The 20,262-nt window shown below is 38.6% G+C and overlaps 2 protein-coding genes across 5 annotated transcripts in view; both read left to right on the top strand.

Annotated features, from left to right (window-relative positions):
* Nucleotides 1–2: 2 nt before the first annotated feature.
* LOC107718272 (ubiquitin conjugation factor E4 A-like) lies at nucleotides 3–13,390 on the top strand. 2 transcript variants are annotated; one of them, XM_016525274.1, is made up of 21 exons: nucleotides 3–89; nucleotides 519–577; nucleotides 737–904; nucleotides 986–1,162; nucleotides 2,743–2,855; nucleotides 2,982–3,134; nucleotides 3,278–3,437; nucleotides 3,528–3,730; nucleotides 3,822–4,013; nucleotides 4,109–4,442; nucleotides 4,531–4,657; nucleotides 5,462–5,769; nucleotides 7,407–7,539; nucleotides 7,625–7,815; nucleotides 7,895–7,995; nucleotides 8,142–8,255; nucleotides 8,451–8,625; nucleotides 8,817–8,997; nucleotides 9,091–9,238; nucleotides 9,348–9,505; nucleotides 11,904–13,390. In XM_016525274.1, the coding sequence occupies exons 3-21, from the start codon at nucleotides 778–780 to the stop codon at nucleotides 12,037–12,039; spliced, it is 3,231 nt and encodes a 1,076-aa protein (XP_016380760.1). In that variant the 5' UTR covers nucleotides 3–89; nucleotides 519–577; nucleotides 737–777; the 3' UTR covers nucleotides 12,040–13,390. The 2 variants fall into 2 exon arrangements, with proteins under 2 accessions (XP_016380760.1, XP_016380762.1); XM_016525276.1 differs by lacking the exon at nucleotides 519–577 and having other exon boundaries at nucleotides 12–89.
* A 1,641-nt stretch (nucleotides 13,391–15,031) lies between these two features.
* LOC107718271 (histone-lysine N-methyltransferase 2A-like) overlaps nucleotides 15,032–20,262 on the top strand; it is a 32,959-nt gene continuing 27,728 nt past the window's right edge. For all 3 annotated transcript variants that reach the window (XM_016525273.1, XM_016525272.1, XM_016525271.1), the window contains exon 1: nucleotides 15,032–15,292. In XM_016525273.1, the coding sequence (XP_016380759.1) occupies nucleotides 15,047–15,292 (246 nt within the window). In that variant the 5' untranslated portion in view covers nucleotides 15,032–15,046. The remainder of the gene's footprint in view (nucleotides 15,293–20,262) is intronic.

Raw genomic sequence — 20,262 nt, 5'->3', positions numbered from 1 at the left:
TCCACTGCTGATGACGTCACGTACGGCGTTCATTCTGGATCTGTTGGACTGAACCACATCGGATTTTCCTTATTCCAACGCAAAACCTGGTATGGCATTTACCATCTACGTTGATATATTTCAACGTAACGTTACTTCTGCTATTTAATGTTTTTATTTAATTTATGTCGCCTTGAGTTGCTGTGTTTTAGGAACATTACCAGCGCGCTGTCAGTTGCTAAGCATGTTGCTAGTTTTTCAGCTAGCTTAAGACACCTGACAGCTAGGAAGGAGATCTGTCAGTGTCTTCTACAGCTATAAAGCTCATGTTTATCTAGGTTTACATTCATTACACAACTTTTCAGACTTCTTAGTGTCCCTCTGTTGTAGTCTGTTGTAGTTCACTGCTGCGATTAATATGACACGTATGTGTAACGTTAGCAAGTTAGCATACCTGCCAATTTTGCAGTCATGTTGGTTATTGTGAGGTCACTTTTGATCTGTTTGTTGCTTTCCTGTTGCTTGAATATGACTCACAGATGGAATAATCAATTCGTGTTGATTAATGACTCATCTGAAGAGTGAAAAAATCGTTATAGTGAGTAATCTTGCACTTAAATGTACAGTGTTTTACATATATTGTACAGGCACACCCCTTTGTGATGAGCATGGACTTTATGATTTACCTAGATGGATCTTCGCTGGTCTTGGGACTTGGATTAGATACTAGAACTAATTCACACATTTTTCCCTACAGGCTGGGAAAACACCTGTTGATGGAGGACGTGCCCCAGGGAAATGACAGACCAGGGCAATAACAATCAGAACATCTCACAAAACCCCTTCGCAGCGCTCTTCAGTTCCCTCGCTGACGCAAAACAGTTTGCATCCGGCCAAAAGCAACGGTGTCAATCTGAGCAACAATGTAAGGCCTTCTTAATAAGTAGCACTCTACTTGCAGGATAACATTAATTTAATGACACTTTGTAATTGTTTTTCCCTGCAGCAGTAGATTCAGGAGAGAGCCAGTCTGAGTCAGACAACTCAGTGTCTGACAGCATCGAAGACAATGATGACTCGGTGGCAGAGATCAGCCGATCTTTCCGCTCACGACAGGAGCTCTGCGAGCAGCTCAACGTCAACCACATGATCCAGAGGATCTTCCTCATCACTCTGGACAACAGTGAGTGTTCAACACCTACTAGTTATGAGAACTGTTTTAATTAAAGGTGGATGTCTATGCAGTAGAAACATGTTATTTTTTCTAAAACGGCGCTAGATGACTAGAAATAAACAGAAAAAAGGGTTGTAGCGAAAAAAGGTAGGAAAACTTCAACACCCATACTGCACTGGGCTCAGTCAGATTATCCATGAGTTTATTTATGCTACCATGTTGATTTACTTATGCTACCAACATTGAAAACTTACCACTTACCAGTGATAAACTTACCCTTTAAGTTGTGCTATTAGTTGCATTTAGCAGTGTTTCCCCTGCTGCCAATGACCCTAGAAGAAGAGACTTGTGACAAATTTTTGTGAATGATAACCCATTAGCTGAGAACCACAGCTTTTTTAAAGATACTTTCTATAATTGATCCGTTTAATGCGTATGCTGAAATGTACTTCTAGATAGTTTGGGAAGAAAGGAATATTAGATGTTTATAGTAGATGACGAATGTCTTGATGATCTCAGTTTAGGTGATCATATCACGATGACATGCAGTTTCCAGGCAGGCAGTGCTGCAGATGACCTCATCTACTGCAGTTTGGCCCATTACGTCATTTGTATTGCTCTTATTTGTGTCTTTATCTTTATCCTCCACACTGATCTACTGTCCATCCTACTGGTCTGTTTGCCATTCAAATCTTTATCACAGTTTGCATCAGTTTGAAAGTGTTTTATCTGAGACCCCTATAGCCCTGAATTCTACACCACTTTTAAAAAGTTGTGGGACAGAAAGAAAGAAAATGCTATTATTCAACTAGAATGCATTAAAGTGATTAAGAGTGACAGTAAAGACATTCATAATCATACAAAATATTTCCATTTCAAATAAATGCTTTTTAATCTTCGATTGATCAAAGAATCTTGAAAAAAACAACAAAAAGTATCATGGTTTCAATAAAAAGAATAAAGGAAAAGTTCACCCAAAAAAGAAAACTCAGCCTCATGTTGCTCCAAATCTGTATGACTTTTTCTTCTGTGGAATACAAAAGAGTAACTGTTTTGATTACTATTGACTTCCATTGTATGGAAAAAAAAAAAATCCAAAATATCTTTTTATTTTCCACAGAAGAAAGAAAGTCAAATAGGTTTGTATTAACGTAAGGGGGAGTAAATAATGTCAGAATTTTCATTTCATTTTTTATTTTCAACATCAATAATAATAAGAAAGTTTCTTGAGCAGCAAATCAGCATATTAGAATGATTTCTGAATGACAGAATGACACTGAAGACTGGAGTAATGATGTTGAAAATTCAGCTTTGCCATTTCAGGAATAAATTAAATTTTAAAATGTAAACAGTTACTTGAAATTGTAATATTATTTCACAATATTACTGTTTTTACTGTGTTTTTAATCAAATAAATGCAGCCTTAATGAGCATGAGACACTTTCAAAAATATAGAAAAATCTTACCGACTCCAAACGTTTGAACAATAGTGAATATGTTTCATTCATAATATATGCACTAAGAATGCAATTACTGTTGTATTAAAATATTGTGCTTGTATTTATCCACGTTGATTGATATCTTTCCAGGTGACCCCAGTCTAAGAGGTGGTAATGGCATCCCACCATGCTGTGTATACCTTGAGGAAATGGCCGCTGATCTTGATGGCCAGGACTGGCTTAACATGGACACTATAGAGCAGGTACGACATGTTAATGTATCATTCTTTTCCAGATTTGCATACTATCAGATAAGTTGTAAAAAACACAAATGTACACGTATGTTATGAATTTTGAATAAGAATAATATTCCTTATTTGCTCCACCAGGCTTTGTTCAGCAGGCTGCTTTTGCAGGAGCCGGGAAACCATCTCATTTACATGACCTCCTGCAGTGCAGTGAATCTCTCAGCAGATCGTGATGCTGGGGAGAAACGTGTCGTACCGTACCTTTATGCCTGCTACCGGAGAGCTAAAGAGGAGGTATTTTCTGCAGACTCTATACTTTGTCGGCCTGTTTGGTTGTGCCAAAATAATGAAATGTGGCTGCTCATTGCACTGTTCATTCACCTGATTGCATTGTTTGTGCCTAATGCAATGTGTCAATGTGCTTCAAATCAACACAGATCACTAAAGTCCCGGAGAAGCTGTTATCGTATGCTGTGCAGTGCAAAAATCTGACTGTGTCCAATGCCCGCACTGTTCTGTTGACCCCAGAGATCTACATCAGTCAGAATGTTTATGAGCAGCTTCTGGACCTGTTGCTGGAGTCTGTGAGAGGAGCCCGTAAGTGTCACATTCGAGGACATGTGACATGTTTGAAGGTCCTGGACTGATTCCATGTGTTTGACTTTGTTTGTGTTGTGATCTCTGCAGAGTTTGAGGAAGTTGTGGAGTTTTTGGAGGATGTCATCGCTAGCCTGTTGGCTGACCAAGAGGTGCAGACCTTCGGGGAGGTTATGGTGCCAGTGTTTGATATTTTCCAAGGCCGGGTCAAAGACTTAGACCTTTGTCAGCTGCTGCTGTATTCCTACCTGGAAATTCTCCTGTACTTCAGTCGGCAAAAGGATATTTCTAAGGTTTGGATCCAGTTCTTAGAAATGCTAATGTCATTGCAGTTTCTTTCACATAGAGCTGAAACATTTTTGGATTATAATATTCTGATCCTAGGTTTTAATGGAGCATATTCAGCCCAAAGATCCTAACAGTGGGATTCAGTATCAGAAAACACTTCTGGGAACGATCCTGAATATTTCATGTCTGTTAAGAACTCCTGGCGTGGTCGAGAACCATGGCTTTTTCCTCAATCCTTCTCGCTCCAGCCCACAAGAAATGAAGGTTCAGGAGTCAAATATATATCAGGTGAGCACAAAATGTAAAAAAGCTTGGTTTTAAGGCTTGATGACATGAAGCCAACCCACCTAACCCCTTTCATTTCTTGTCTTCCCATGTGCTAGTTTATGGGGCAGTTTCATGACAAGCTGTATCAGATCCTGAAAAACTTGCTTCAGCAGTCCAGCGAGACGCGCCACCTGCTGCTCTCGTGGCTGGGTGGCTGCCTGCAGGCCAACATGGGGCGGGCCAAAATCTGGGCAAACCAGATGCCCGAGATATTCTTACAAATGTATGCTTCAGATGCATTCTTCTTAAATCTGGGAGCTGCACTGCTCAAGCTCTGCCAACCGTTTTCTCGACCCTACTCACCCAAACTCCTGACCTTTAACCCCACGTACTGCTTGCTTAAGGAGCTGAGTGAGGAAGAGCGGCGTAACAGAAACGTGCATGCTAGAGGTGAACGGCCTGTGCTCTACCTTAACAAACATTACCAGCACTTTTGTTTAATTTCACTTTTGACTCTAAATTATACTTTCCTCTACAGGTCTGGACAAGGAGACATGTCTGATACCTGTGCCCCCTCAACAAACAGTTGAATTTGCCCAATCATACAGCCTTCTCACAGAAAATCTCATCTTTACACAGCTTACCATGTACTTGGGCTTCCATAGGTAATATTTCATTATGAAAGAGTCATGACACTCGTATATATATGTATATATATATATATATATATATATATATATACATATATGCATTTATTTGATCAAAAATGCAATAAAAACAGGAATATTGTAATATTACAATTTAATATAACTATTTTCTCTTTTAATATATTTTAAAATATAATTTATTCCTGTAATGGCAAAGCTGAATTTTCGGCAGTCTTCAGTGTCACATGATCCTTCAGAAATCATTTGGTGCTTAAGAAATATTTCTTATTTCTTATTATTATCAATGTTGAAAACAGTTGTGCTTCATAATATTTTTGTGAAAACAGTGATATATTTTTTCAGAATTATTTGATTATCGTCAAAAAAGAGCATTTATTTGAAATATAAATCTTTTGTAACAATGTAAATGTCTTTACCATCTCAATTTAATCATCAATTTAATGTATTCTTGCTGAATAAAAGTATTCATTTCTTTAAAAAAAAAAAGCAAAAACAAAACAGAAGTTATCAGTTTGTATCAGTCTGACAAAACATTTGCTGTCTGAACTCTGTAAAGGCTTTGTCAGAATAGTTACTGAATTAGCATCTGAGTTAAATGAAATATTTAAAACATGAAAATATGTACAAAAATAGTATTATTGTTATTGTTTGATTGTGTGTGTGTGTGTGTTTTTTTTTTGTATGTATGTAGTTAGGACCAGTTATGGGGCTGTAGTGGTGAACCCAGCTGCTAAAACAGCATTATGTGGGAAACACTGATTTGCAGAAAATAAACATGCTTTAATGGTATTTGTTTGTCAGACTTCATGATCAGATGGTGAAGATGAATCAGTCTCTACACCGGCTGCAGGGGACGTGGCGGGACACGCAGCTCAGTGGAGGCCCAGCAGCAGCAGAGCTCCGGGAACAGTTTGAACGCCTTATGACAGTCTATCTCTCAACCAAGGCTGCTACCACGCAGCCCGCCATGCTACAAAATTGCCTCAACCTCCAAGCCTCCTGCGCAGCTCTGTTGGTTCAGCTCAGCCTGGGCAACCAGGGTCCTGAACACATCCCTCTCACCTTTCCCTTACCTGCACTAGAGAACAGCCTGCTTTGCTTTGTGCCAGGTATCCCCCTATGTTTTTGTGTTCCTTTTCAGTAAAAAGAAGCTTGTTTCCACCACTAAATAAAAAAAGAGATGTAAACATAATTCAGAGAAACTAGTCAGAATTGCGAGACGTCAACTCAAAATTCAGAGGAAAAAAGGTAGAATTGCTAGAAAAAAAGTCTAAATTGTGAGATATAAACTTAGAACTGCAAGGAAAAATGTCTGAATTGTGAGATAATAAGTCACAATTACCTAGGGCTGCACGATTATGACAAAAATCATAATTGTTGATTATTCCCTTGAAATTGCAATTGCGGTTATTAAAGAGCAGGTCATATGGGTTTTCGAAAAATATATTTTTTGCAGTTTGTAACATAGCTATCCTTCAATGTAAACAGTCTGCAAAGTTGTTAATCAAAAAAGTGCATGATAAATAAAGATGTTGCCTCTCAAAAGAAAGAGTCGACTCTGAACCGCCTTAACGAGTCGTCATATTTTTGAATCTTCTGCCTGTTACCTATATACGTCACAAGGTAACAAATTTGCATAATCCCGACCTGCCCGCAAAATACAAACACTAACCTGCCCATAAACACTTCCGCTAGTTAGTGTGTTTACATCAGGTCGAGAAGACCTGTGTTTTCAGCCTCATTGGGCATTCTAACACGGTTCCCACACCTGCACCTCAAATAAGTAAATAATAATAATTATGAATGCAATAAAACTGCTGTCACATCACCTAAAGTACCACATACAAAGTTTAAACTTACCACTGAGAAATGTTCTGATCAAGTCGTGCTTGCGATGGAGTTTTCGGTTGAGCGACTGCATCAGTATCATCCTCAGACTTGGGCTCGAATTGATAAGGTAATATCGATACCATTTTTGTAACCTTATAGCATCTTTGTTTACAAGTAACCCTCCGGAGCAAAAAAAATAATTATGGTAATGGCCGTTTTGTTTCCGACACGCATTGTATACGGAAAGACCAATCACAACAGATTTGGCCAGCTGACCAATCAGAGCAGAGTAGGCTTATGGAAGGGAGGGGTTTACAGCCATTAAGCTCAGAACTGCTTCGAACGAATCGTTTCGAAATCATTAAAAAATGATTCTAATATTTAATATATATTCTGAGAAAATTTGTTTTCTGACTTTAGATGCATTTAAACCTGTTGTAGGGGACTCCAACACAATATTAGGACACTTTAAAATATCATACGACCTGCTCTTTAATTACGATTATCACAATTTACATTGAATGATGTTTTGAATAGCTTTATACCATTGTTTGAAGCATATGAAAATAAACAAGCTGAAAACACTCTTCCTGAAAAACATTTACTGCTTTTATATAGCATTAAGCCTCAAATGTCAACTATACATTGGTTTGGTTCTTCTTTAAATAAAGAATGGTATTATAATGTTATACTAAAAATAAAACAATGGAAAAAAAAACTGTAGAAATAAAAAAACACGCAGAATAATGTAAGTTTTTTTTAATGTAATTATATATATATATATATATACATTTTTTTTTTGTAATTACGCCTTTGAACAATTACGTAATTGTGGCATTCCGTAATTGTAATTACGATTAGAAATTCGATTAATTGTGCAATTTTTCGAAAAATTTATCTCTTGCTTTTTTCACAGAGTTCTTTGCTGAAAACATGGGCGATTTCTTCATATTCCTCCGCCGCTTTGCTGACGAGGTGTTGGAGTCCTCCGCGGAAAGCTTAGAACATGTCCTGACCTTCATCACTGTGTTCATGGGCAACGTTGATAGGCGTGAGCCGGTGTAATGCTGAGTTTCTCACGCTTTTTTTGCATTCCATGTGGTTTGTTGTTTAATCTAGGTTATTTACTCACAGAATGAAGAATCCTCATTTGCGTGCAAAGCTGGCAGAGGTTCTTGAAGCTGTGATGCCCCACATGGAGACTCTGTCACCTGGCGCTGCCCAGCCTATCATGTTCCAACGCCAAAGGGTGTTCAGCACATATCGGCATGCACCCCAACTTGCTGAAGCCCTCATTACAGTGTTTGTGGATATAGAATTCACTGGTCAGTTTCTGCATTTTTTTCTATTGTTAATTTGATTGTAATAGCCTCTATAAGATTTTGTCCATGGCCTATTTCTCAGGTGATCCTCATCAGTTTGAGCAGAAGTTTAATTACAGAAGGCCAATGTATGCCATTCTGAAGTACATGTGGGGAGAAGAGAGTTACAGGGAGAGCATTAAGGTGAGAACCAGACAGATATTTTAATACTATAAATAATATTAAGGTACCTGTGGAATTTTGTTCATCCCTTGCTTACAATTTCACAAAACCAAAATAAAATTAAAAAAATAAAAATAAAAATAAAAATAAACACATTTTCCTTAAAGCGTCTTGCCGATTATGCATCTGAAAATCTTGAAGCCATGAATCCACCACTCTTCCTGAGGTTTCTCAATCTTCTCATGAATGATGCCGTCTTCTTACTTGACGAGGCTATACAGGTACTTGTCTGCAAAGGCAGATTGCTTTTATTGTATGCAAATCCCAACTATTTATAGTGGTAACACATTTTGTTTGTTCAATTTAGCTTGGTTGTTGATTACCTTAACATATTAACCTCTATATATTTGATATCAGGAAATATTTAATTGACTAATTAAAGATGTGACACTCGCATGTGCATCTGTTCCTTCCAGTACTTAAGTAAGATCAAAATCCTCCAGCTGGAGAGGGATCGGGGGGAGTGGGACAGTCTGGCCCCTGACGCCCGCAGAGAGAAAGAATCTAGTCTGCAGATGTTAGGACAGCTTGGTCGCTTCCACAACATCATGTCAAATGAGACCATTGGCACCTTGGCTTTCCTCACATCTGGTAAGAGACGTGAAAGAAACCAAATGCACTGAAATATTAACACATCACAGATTTTTTTTTTTTGGTCATAAACTACCTGACCTACCTGGTTTTGAATAATTATAGAGGGAAACACTTGGCTTTAAGTGTACTAGGCAATACAAAATGTCACTAAAACTAAAATTTTCGTGTACTTTCATTTTTCCCTCCAGAGATAAAAGGTCTTTTTGTTCACCCCTTTCTTGCTGAGAGGATCATCTCCATGCTCAACTACTTTTTACAACACTTGGTAGGCCCTAAGATGGGCGCCCTGAAAGTAAAAGACTTCAGTGAATTCGACTTCAAACCCCAGCAGCTAGTGTCGGACATCTGTACTATTTACCTAAACCTAGGGTAGGCTCTTTGTTTATATATTCAGATTTATTCTGAATTTCTTTCTTTATTTATGAATAATATTAACTGTTATGAATGCTGTTTTGGCCACAGAGATGAAGAAAATTTCTGTGCTACTGTCCCAAAAGATGGAAGGTCATATTCACCCACTCTGTTCTGCCAAACTGTCCGTGTACTCAAGAAAATCAACAAGCCTGGCGACATGATTGTATCTTTCAGTCTTTTAGCAGATAAAATTAAGGTTAATTAATCGCTATGCATATTTATCTTAGATACACATCTTTCTCAGGAAGTCAAGTGTTTATGTAAGTGTTTATGGTAACCTTGTTGATTTTCTGTGTCTCTTTCAGTCTCTTGCAGACAGGCATCAGCAAGAGGAGGAGACCTACTCTGATGCTCCCGATGAATTTCTGGATCCCATCATGTCTACCTTGATGCTTGATCCGGTGCTGCTACCTTCTTCAAACGTCACAGTGGACCGTTCAACAATAGCACGACATTTACTAAGGTGAGCCATGTATCAGGGTTATTATAGTAAACTAAATCTGAAACTAAAATTAAACCCAATAAAAAAACATTTAAACATTAATTAAAACATTAACTTTAAATAAATGTTAACTGAAATAAAAAAAATATATATAAAAAAAATATTTCAGCTGAATTAGTCAGCTTTTGATTAAGTTAACTTATAAAAACTGTATACATATAAAAAAACTACTAAAGATGACAAAAACACACAACAAACTTACTAAAACTTTACCTGAAATTAAAACGGAAAATATATTACTAAATGATAGTAAAATAAGACTGCCATGTATACAGTAGGGATATGACGGTGAGGAAATTTTCCCACTGGTTAATCGACGTGTGACAACACCGATAATACCAGTATCACCGTGGGGGCAGGGGCGTTCCCTCTTTTCCTCGCTTTCCTTCGCTTTTAAATAGCTTGTAAAAGCGGCATGCGCATTTTACTTTCACTTTCAAATAGCGGTTCACTTTCACTGTTCAATTCGGCGTAAAGCAATTGTTCGTTTTTAGTACGTTTGAATTTTCCCTCTTTTCCTCGCTTTCCTTCGCTTTTAAATAGCTTAAAAGCGCCGTGAGCATTTTACTTTCACTTTCGAATTAGCAGCAATTCTGCGTCAATTGCTTGAATGCAACAACAAAATCCAAGCCTATATATAAAACATAGAACTTTTATTAACAAAATGAATAAAAATACACCATGCTATAGGGCAGGCTATGCCTAATATAAAATAACAAATAACTTACATAAAGTTTAAATATGTATACAAAACTGGAAATAAGTAAACATGTATAATATATAACCAAATAAATAAATTACACAAAGTTTAAATAACGTAAAAATCAGCAAAAACGAATGTTTAAAAAAACTTCCAAAATCACCTTAGATAAACGGAAAAAGTCAACAGGCTTTTCAAAATCCGTCTTGTCTGTCTCACTCACTCTTCTTGTCAGTCAGCTCGACTCACTCTCCTCACTGGAGAAATGAAATCTGATCTGTGATGCGACTGTCGTTCGGCACGCTGCATTGAGCAGCCGCGTTCAGTTTTTAATTGTAGTGTCTGTTCTTTTACTGAACTAAATGAATTTTAATACTATAAGAAATCAAAACGACGGTGGGGGTCAGTGCCGCGGTGGGCAAGTGACGTAACCGGTGTTGCGGCTTAACAACAGTATCACCGTCAGCACCGTCTATCCAAGCCTAGTATACAGCATAATTGATGCTGGTTATTTCAGTATTATTTATATGGTATTATAATATTTTTTAAAGGGGTCATATGATGCAATTTCAAGTTTTCCTTTCTCTTTGGAGTGTTAAAAGCTGTCCGTGAATAGATAAGATCCCTAAAGTTGCAAAGACTAAAGTCTCAAACCCAAAGAGATGTTCTTTATAAAAGTTAAGACTGGTCCACACCCTCCTAAAACGCCTCGTTTAAACACGCCCCCACATGTCTACGTCACAATGTGGGGAGATTTGCATAATGCTGCCCAAATGTTCATGCAAAGAAAGAAGGCATATCTTTATTGTTGCTGGCACCGCCGCCACCATGTTGTGAAGACGCTGTGTGTTTCATTGCGAAAGCGAAAATACTTTGTTTGGCCTTCCAAAAGAGGACACAACTAGAAATCAGTGGTTAAGTTGTATTTACAACACTGTTCCAGAAAAGTTCAACCCAAATATTTAGATGTGTCCAGCGCATTTTATGGAGGACTGTTTCCTGGGAGAGTAGAAAATGCCGGCTGTTCTGACTCACAGACTGTAAGTACGTTTTCATATTTAAAGGATTTGCCACTGATGATTCACTGGTGTAGAGTAGTGCTTGTTGTTTGTCATTTCTCCGATCACAAATGCAGACATAGATTTATGTTTATGCGGCGAGATGCAACGCGTAAAAAGACTCCGTAATTATGCATAGAGGAGAAACAATAATGTACAGTATGTGGAAAATAATGTGTTTTTTGAACCTTAAACCGCATAAACATATTTCATTACACCAAATACACAAAATAATGTTCTTTTTAGCAACATTATATGACCCCTTTAACATTTTGAATTATCTTTTATATTTGTATTTTTATTTTAGTAATTTTGTTTTGCACATTTGTCATTTGTGTTTATAATTCTATATAGCTTTAATTTTTATTTCAGTTTTAGTAATTTTAGTACTTCAACTTCAACTTATTTTAGCTGCCAAGGCAACTTTTTCAATTTTTTTTGTTAAAGTTTGTTAAAGTTTCATCTAATGTTTGTATTTTACTCCATTTTATTTCAGCTTTACAAAAAACAATTTTTATACTTTTAGTTAACAATAACAACACTGCTAGTCGATTAAGTAAAAGTCTTAATAGCAGTGTTGGTCTTGTCTTTTTTTTTCTAGTGACCAGACAGACCCTTTCAACCGCAGTCCACTCACCATGGACCAGATCAGGCCCAATGAAGAGCTCAGGCAACAGATCATGAAGTGGCTTGCTGATCATAAGCAAAGCAACCAGCAAATGGGACCCAGTGGCTAAACCATATTACTCCCTTCCCCCAGCACCCAGGCATGCTTTGTATGACGAAGCCATTCAGATGTTTCTGGCCTCTTTCATACCGCTTTGAAACAAGAACATTTAACCACATTTGGAGGAGCACGTCTGCATTTATGGTGTTAGTGTGCTCCTCAAAGGTCAAATGCAAATCTCCAAATGCCATATCACTGTAGCATATTCGGCTATCTGTCCTTTCAAACTCCTCATACGTCTGAGGAACTCATTTTTTCTGTTACATTTTGCCTGGCAAAGATGTTCACTGTGGGAAATTAAACTTGGGCTTATAGACGTATGACAGCGTACATGAGGTTTGCTTACCTGTTCAATGCATTTGCCCTACCTCTGACTCATATGCATGCAATATTTTATATGCATCGCTTATTGTTAACTTTAAGTTAGAATATAAGCAGTGTACCTCATTTGATATTAAGGAAGAAGAGTTGGGGCCTCATTTGATATTAAGGAGGGTGTTGTGGCAGTATTGATTACAATATCAAAGCAAAACAATGTTAGCTGCAAAAGAGATTAAACTATCATAAAATATATTGCTAACATCATCAGCATTATATTCCAGAGTTTCAGTTTTTATAGTTGTACCTATTGGTTTTCAAGGCATTTGTGCTCCATAACGCAGCAGTAACATGTTGGATTCTTTGTGGAATGGTCGGTAGCTTTACCATTTGTCAAAAAGCTTTTGTTCATTACAAACATTTTATGCTTGAAACTCAAGAAGCATTTGCTATAATATGCACTTTTATGAGACTCATTAAGAATATTGAGCTCTTGTTGAAATGTTTGGAAATACCCCATACACTTTACAAGAATCCATTGTGTTTTTTAACAGTGCAATATGTCCAGAGTAATGACTTATTTGACTGCTGAGTCAGCCATATGACCTCCTCTCATGCAGAGTGACATCATGTCTCTTTTGTTAACAACTGCAAAACTGCATGCTCTGGGTGGATGGACCTTGCTACTGACATTTGTCTTAAAAGATGACATTGATAAGACACTGTCCACTCACTGCTTTTGGTTGTGAGAGAGTTGCATTAGATTGACCTGTCAAGCGGTGTAGGGTATGTCTGCATTTTCACGGAATTGTTTATTTCAGTGGGTGTTAGTTGGTTTTAAGTCTGAAATTCTTTGCTCCCTCATATTTTCAAGACCTCACCTAATCAATAAACCTGACCCCATGAATTCTCAAAGCAAACTGAATGCTTTAGGCTCTGTTGTGATATTTCTGTCTGTTAAATTGTGCATTTGCTCACTCATTTGTCTCTTTTAACACAATTGAACTTTTTTTTTGTTAAATAAAATTTGTTTGTGTTAATAACATTATGGACAGTAGTCATATAATGTACATGTTAACATGTCCCTCTTGAATATCGAACCAGACTTTCTACAATGGTCTTAGATGAATGATTCTGCTAACTAACTAAAATCCAACTGCCGCAAATAACAGCATGCTTTCCTGATGTTAATTTTATTTTTGTTGGCAACTTTTTTTTAATCGTATATTAAATGTGCTTATGGATTTATTGCACAATATTGGATTAAAAAAATCAATGTATTGTAATTAAATTTTCCAAAATGAAAAGCAGTGACGTGTAAATGTTTTTAATCTTTTTAGAGCATTAGTTTTTGTAAATATTAAGTCAAAAGCTTCCATGGATTTACTGTAATTTTGTGTTTGTTTAGAACTCACTATACTTATGTGTGTTGAGAGATGCAAGTGCTTGGAAATTAGAAATTTCATTTTTTGATTTCTTCGTTAAAGCTGCACTACTTTTTTTTTTTTTGTTAAAAATTATCCAAAATCAAAGTACATAACCAATCGGTGTTCAAAACTTTCTCCTTACCAATGCACAACGATAAGCTTCTAATAATGTTTTCTAATTTGAGTGGTTCGGGTCGGTTTCCTTGGGAAATACGAGTTTGTCGCCATTCATCTTTCATTCACGTCACGTCTGTATAAATAAAGAATGCCGAAGGTGGCGATCATTTATAGCCTCTTCTTAGTAGCTGGAATAATTAAACTTATTAAACGGTGTATGATGGTAATGAAAAACGTAAATGACTGAAATTAGATTATATTCCAGTTTTAAATGTGCATCTGATTACAGATACATGGGATTACACACTGAACTTACAAAATATTTGTATTTTAAAGAGAACGAGTTCTAAGGAACATTAAATAGCTTTTTGAGTTTAAAAGAACAATTTATTTTGATGAAATTCTAATGGTATGACAATGTTGATGTTAACATTAACAATTTGAGAACAAAGTATAACAATAATAATTTGCATGGTTTGACGTGATTTGAGCTCACTTTGCTATTGTTAGATTTAATCAAATCACCATTGGTAGCGCTATTTATTGTAATTTTTTTTTCAGGTGGTCAAAACAAAACTGGCAGACATGTTACTTGTTCATATGACATTTTCGGGGGCTACCTGTTTCCCTGACCAATAGCAGATGGGGGCGTGTTCAAAGAAACCTGTTTGAAAACAGTCACTTTTTTGGCAATTCCATTTGTTGACGGTAGGGGTGCAGAAATTGCATTAAATTGCGTGTGTCGTTTCTGCACCCCTACCGTCAACAAATGGAAACTAAAAATATATTAGAGAAAAAAGCTATTAAATAAAAAATAAATAAAATTAGCAAATGGTAAAAACTTAACTATTTAACATAAGTTCTTAAAGACTCAAATATAAAGGCCTATATAAAAAAGTGCACTGAATTCCTAGTTAAATTTTGCTAAGCAGTCTTCCTGTGCCTGATGTACAGTTTTTTCCCCTCCCTTGAGTATCGCCGACGAACCTGCGTAAAAACATCTCTGAGCTTGTCGGGGTCCTCGGTACCACCACCCCGAAACATGGATAATCCATTCTGACCGCTAGACGAGAGCGGCCGTGCGTTGAGATCGCTCGTTCGGGGCTACGCCCACACTGAGCTCCTGATCCTAGGGCAGGCAGGCAGAAGTGTAAAATGGCGCACAGCTGTCGGTGGCGGTTCCCTGCTCGACCCGGAGGGAGCAGCAGCTCGGGCACCGGGAGGAAAGCGGGCCGACTTCGAGTCAGTGCTTCCCTCCGAAACAGCGCGGGGACTAATCCGAACGCGAATGGGCTCGGGCCCGGTTTCGACGCTGCGTTGCAAGTGTCCGCTGCCATCGGCAGCAACCTGCAGAAATTTCGGGATGTTTTGGGGGAGTCGAGCGGCTCCAGCAGCGGGGAGGTAAGCGGGACCCTAGCTAAAGCGTTAGCCTCATTCATGATCAATGCAGGAATTAGAAATAACTCCGCGGCTGTGTAGCAGCTCTAAGTTGCTCAGTGAGGAGAGTGAGTGAGCTAGTTATTTTGCTGCGCAGCAGACACATGTCTCCATCCATGTGCTGTTTTTCTCACTATGGGACTACTGACAGGCTAAACTGCTAGCTAGCCCACATCAAAACATGTACCTATTCCTAACTAATGACTGATGTTGCTGTGCTTCTGTAGTCTGATGTCTATGTTGAGGCGTTCTAGCGTCATATTTTGGGACCCTGAGGAGTTTAGTACCATTTTTGACAGGATGGAGATGTGAAGCTAGATAACTGATGGCTTCTTTGGGTTGAACATGTTTCAATTTGATTCGGAGTCTCGTGTGTTTTATGTGACACCGCTTTTTGAATTTAAACACTCTGAACGCACTTTTTAAGCTAAAAAGCGTAGAAAATACCCTGCTTAATGCACAGCTTGTGCCAAAAATGATGCGCTCAGAGATAAAGGATGAAGTTTAAAGATATTTAGCACCTTTCAGTTGCTCTGGTCATTTTAAATTGCGTTTTTCGCCCATAAAGAGATTAAATGATACCTTTTGATGACTCCATATTGGACGTCTGAGTTAGCTCACCGCGTTTCTTTCACCAAAAGACAACTTAGTTCAGAAGCCTGGTGGTGTATAACGGAACTTTCCTCTTGTAGAGAAATACACAGGTTGGGGTGTTTCAGTAAGCATAAACGAGCAGATTTTAGCAGGACTGAACACCTGGTGTCAGTTGGTTGTTGTTGTCTGAGCATTTAGCGATAGCACGCAGAGTGCATCTATCCCAGCTGCAGTCTGTTTGGATATTAAACTTCACTTTAAAGTATCGGCCTATATGAAAGCGTGGATTGCGCTTAGATGTAATGCTCTGCTCCTAAAACTATTGTAGCCGTGCACGTGTGCACTTCTGATATTATTTTGTCCAGTTATTCATTACCCTCTAACTTGGGTTGAGAAATGGATGATGCTAGTAGCATAAACAGTGTTGCTGTTAAAAACGCATCCTGGTGTGTTTTTTTGTTGCGGAGAATTGGGCGTACATTCACAAATTGTTAATTCTGGTGCAAAGGTTTGCAGTGTGTAATTTTAAACCTCTTGTGTTTGATCTCATTCTCGAGAGGAGGCTGGCTAACGCGTTAGCCTGTTAGCACCCGCTGATGCACGGGAAAATGGGAGGTGGACATGTTTTTTTCCCTCACAGATATTGCGTAGTAGCAGTATGCAATCGAAAAAAATGTCACATTTGTCAGGAATCAAGTGATTCCTGTGCAAAACATCGCTGAGGCTACAGGGACCATATGTTTAGTCAAAGACGCCAAATGCAGTGGTTTGAGCGGTGCAAAAGGCGGCTGCAATAAAAAGGCAGCGTTTGACGGAGGTTGTTTTGTGTGGGGGTGTGTACTGTGACAAACTACCATCTTCCTCTCTCAGTAGTAGAGCGCTGCGCATCGGAAACGCGGGGAGAACGAAACGAGAGCGGGCGCGAACCAGAAACATGCAAATACCGTGCTTGATTTTGTGTTTCGCCTACGGGTAATTTACCGTTTGAAAACGTGGCGCAGATTTAAGTGCGTCGAGATATGGTTATTAGACGTGACGTATTGAGGCGTTTTATATTTATGTCTATTTATGTACGTATATACTGCACACTCGCCTTATTCACTCCTCTGTCTTATAAGGTTAAGATAACAAAATATGTAGGTCTTGTTCTTATCGCTTTAGTCTAATATTACTTGCTGTTTGTTTGTTTGCTTGCTTGGTTTTTATTGTATTTATGTGATATTTGCATTTTTGTAATTGAATTTTTGCCATGAAAATAGCCCCAGATGCTGACAAGGCATTAAATAAAATTATATTACTACTACTACTATTGCTTTAATCCAGTGATGGGCAAACTTGGCCCTTCCGGGCCACTTTCCTGCAGAGATTTGATCCAATCCTGATAAAACTCACCTGCCTGTAGCCTTCTAGTAGTCTTGAAGACAATGATTAGCTGGTTCAGGTGTGTTTGATTAGGGTTGGAGCTAAACTCTGAAGGAAAGTGGCCTGGATGGGCCAAGTTTGCCCACCCCTGCTTTAGTCTGTTTTGTGTACATTATATGTTGTGGTTTGTATGCCATGGTAAATCACTCACAATTGTACAACCGTTTGTTGTTTTTAAGGCACATTTACTTTAAATGTTTCTTTATAAGTCTAAATTAAATCAAAATATATTAATTTTAAATAGATCTTGTTCTTGTCATGTTATTGAAAACAATTGTTATTGTAGGCTTTAATCATGATGTATTTGCTCAGCCTCTAAAACAACTTTCCTTTTCTTGTGATGTCACTTAGGCCAAGCAGGCTATTGGATAATGTTAATTATGTTAACTATTAAGGCAACATTGTTTTGCCTTACTTTTATTCTCATTGAATATCCTGTTTCATTCATAAATATTCCCCAGTATAGAAGTCAAAAGGTTTGCAAATTACAATGTATGTTGACTTTAAGAAATGACTTTCAAAATATCAACCAAAGCTTGCATTTTCTTTCCCGTGCTTTTATTGTGTGCGTTTGTAGCAGTTCTGTATGCTTTAATACACCCTTGGAGCCTTTTTGAAAAGAGCTCAATTAAAACGAATACATTTGTGAAACGTATAAGTAGTGTACAAGCCAGACAGACGGCTAAAATCCCAGCGGAGTTTGCAGCTCATGCGAGTTGCGGACACAGCATTGTAGTTTCATTCAGAGGGGATGTTGTGCCTGGGTAGGATTGTTCTGGTTCATCGCAGCCCGCTGAGCTCACAGAGCAGCCTAAGGCCAGTAGCATGCTCAGTAAACAGAAGCACACCGCCCCTCCTTCCCATCAGACCCAAATCTAACAGCACAGGGCCCCAAAAGGATTTCACTTCTGATGGCTGCCTTTTAGACTACTTCATTAACTCATTTGGACGGCTTAAAATGTTTACATAGAGGTAATACATCTGCGTGATTTCTCGCAGCTCCAGAAAACGAAGCTGTTGATTTTCAGAACCACGTTCGAGATACTTTAGTCTAAATCTTAAGTGCAAATACAAGTCCATGGCTGCTTGCTAGACAACTGTTACTTTCAGGGGGTGTCCTGTTTAAGTCTCCATTCATCAGTGTCTTTGTGAGGGATGCCATTTGGCTTGCCTTTTAATGTCCAGAGTAAAGCCCCACTTACAGAAGCAGAATAAGGATCAATATCAAGGCCTCATACAAAAGTGCAGTTGAATGGATACAGCAAATGAATGCTTTGCTCCACTGCTTTCTAATGAATGGCGTGGCCTGTACGGAGGGAAGAAGTCCAGCAGGTGTTTGGCCTATTTATCTGGTGAGGGCCCTGTCCCCCAGACAGCATGTGGATCATTGCAGGAAGCTTTGTGTCTGCTTTTATTCCAGACTTTACGAAGTGCAGGCAGCTGAAAGAGCACAGACGTGGATATCAAAGGGTGAAGAGCAAGCCCTCCTCCCCCGGGACAGCGCTGGGAGGGAATTAGACACAGGCCGTCCCATCCATGGCTTTATTCTGCTTTTGTAGGCGGGCAGAGGGGGTTTTGCCTCCCGCTTTCTGCTCTGAGGGGGGGCAGCAGCAGCCATTGAGTGCATGGAGCAATTCTCTCTTAATTTATGTCCCTCATTACACCTCGCAGGAGGCGCATCTTTGTTTTTATCTTAAAGCCACGGCTCCTCATTAGCGTGGGTGTAAGGTGTTGAAAGTTGTTTCAGAAACACAGTTTTGAGTGCTTTGAATGTGGGTGCATGAGCAACATCAGAGCATTAGATCTGCATCTCACAAAGGGAAATTTCTAATGGTGCCTTTTGTGTTATGAAAGTGTTTTGAGAGGTAATAAAAATCGAACTACTGGGGTCCCCATCAGTTTCGTGTTTTCCCTGGGGGTTTTCAAGCAACCTAAAAGATTTCTCATATGTGACCACGCAAAAGTGCTCTTTTACCGGTCACATGACCAGGTTTCTTTTGCTATGAGTTGTTGGGGGTTTGTACATTTTCGCTGTAAGCTGTGAATGCAATCAGTCTGACCCCATTTTAATGTTTTATGCATTGCGTTTATCTTTTATACAGGCGTTTTTCAGGGAAACTGATGCCTCAGCAGTTGTCAAAACTTCACATTGTTTAGAAAATGGTGATTCAGTGAATTTATGAAAGGCCCCACTATCACATATCCCCAAGCATAGAGATGATAATCAGTTACATGTCTTGATGTGGATATGTTGGCTTACTGTGATTATAGGGGTGTGTGTGTGTGTGTTTGGTATAGTTGGCCACACACACAGTAGTGCAATTATGTCCCGCTCTGAGGAGGGAGAGTTGCCAGGTTGCAGTGTGCTTGCCAGTTTATGCCCAGTTATAAGCGAACTGTAGATGCCATGTTGAGCAACTTTCCTGGGTTTGTGACCATCTGCTCAGAACAGGATGTAATGAGTTTATGTAAACAAATAGTCTTGTTTGCTTACCTTTTATTTACAGGAACTGAGAGGTGGCACAAATAAGTACTTTATCTGCTCTTTTTAGAAAGGAGGATCCTGATTTGTAATCCTGTCCCTCCATTGGGGGTGCTCACATGTTTGGGGTGATCAGCCTTTTCAAAACCATGCATTCTTAAAACTCAAAAGCACAGTGGCCCTAAAAAAGTATTTGAGGTTTAAAGTTTAAATGTGGTTTAAAGTTCAAAAAACACATTATTTTCCACATACTGTACAATATTGTTTCTCCTCTATGCCCCGCCTATTTGAAACGCGTCGATTTTTACAAAGCTCATCGGTCTGAAAAGCGAGGTGTGCTCTGATTGGCCAGCTATCCAGTGCGTTGTGATTGGCCGAATACCTCAAGCATGTGACGGAAATGTTACGCCCCTCAACATACTGTTGATGCCGTGTC

Source organism: Sinocyclocheilus rhinocerous, unplaced genomic scaffold (assembly GCF_001515625.1).
Source record: "Sinocyclocheilus rhinocerous isolate Xijiao unplaced genomic scaffold, SAMN03320098_v1.1 scaffold1024, whole genome shotgun sequence".
In the NCBI taxonomy this organism is placed as follows: domain Eukaryota; kingdom Metazoa; phylum Chordata; class Actinopteri; order Cypriniformes; family Cyprinidae; genus Sinocyclocheilus; species Sinocyclocheilus rhinocerous.
Note: the sequence above shows the minus strand (reverse complement) of the source record. Positions and strands in the feature narration are given on the sequence as shown.

What these genes read in the sequence shown, in the direction of transcription:
- LOC107718272 (XM_016525274.1), top strand. Translation starts at nt 778, where the DNA reads ATGACAGACCAGGGCAATAACAATCAGAACATCTCACAAAACCCCTTC. An exon ending in TGTGGATATAGAATTCACTG is followed by an intron (nt 7,816 to 7,894) that starts GTCAGTTTCTGC and finishes CCTATTTCTCAG; the next exon opens with GTGATCCTCATCAGTTTGAG. An exon ending in ATAGCACGACATTTACTAAG is followed by an intron (nt 9,506 to 11,903) that starts GTGAGCCATGTA and finishes TTTTTTTTCTAG; the next exon opens with TGACCAGACAGACCCTTTCA.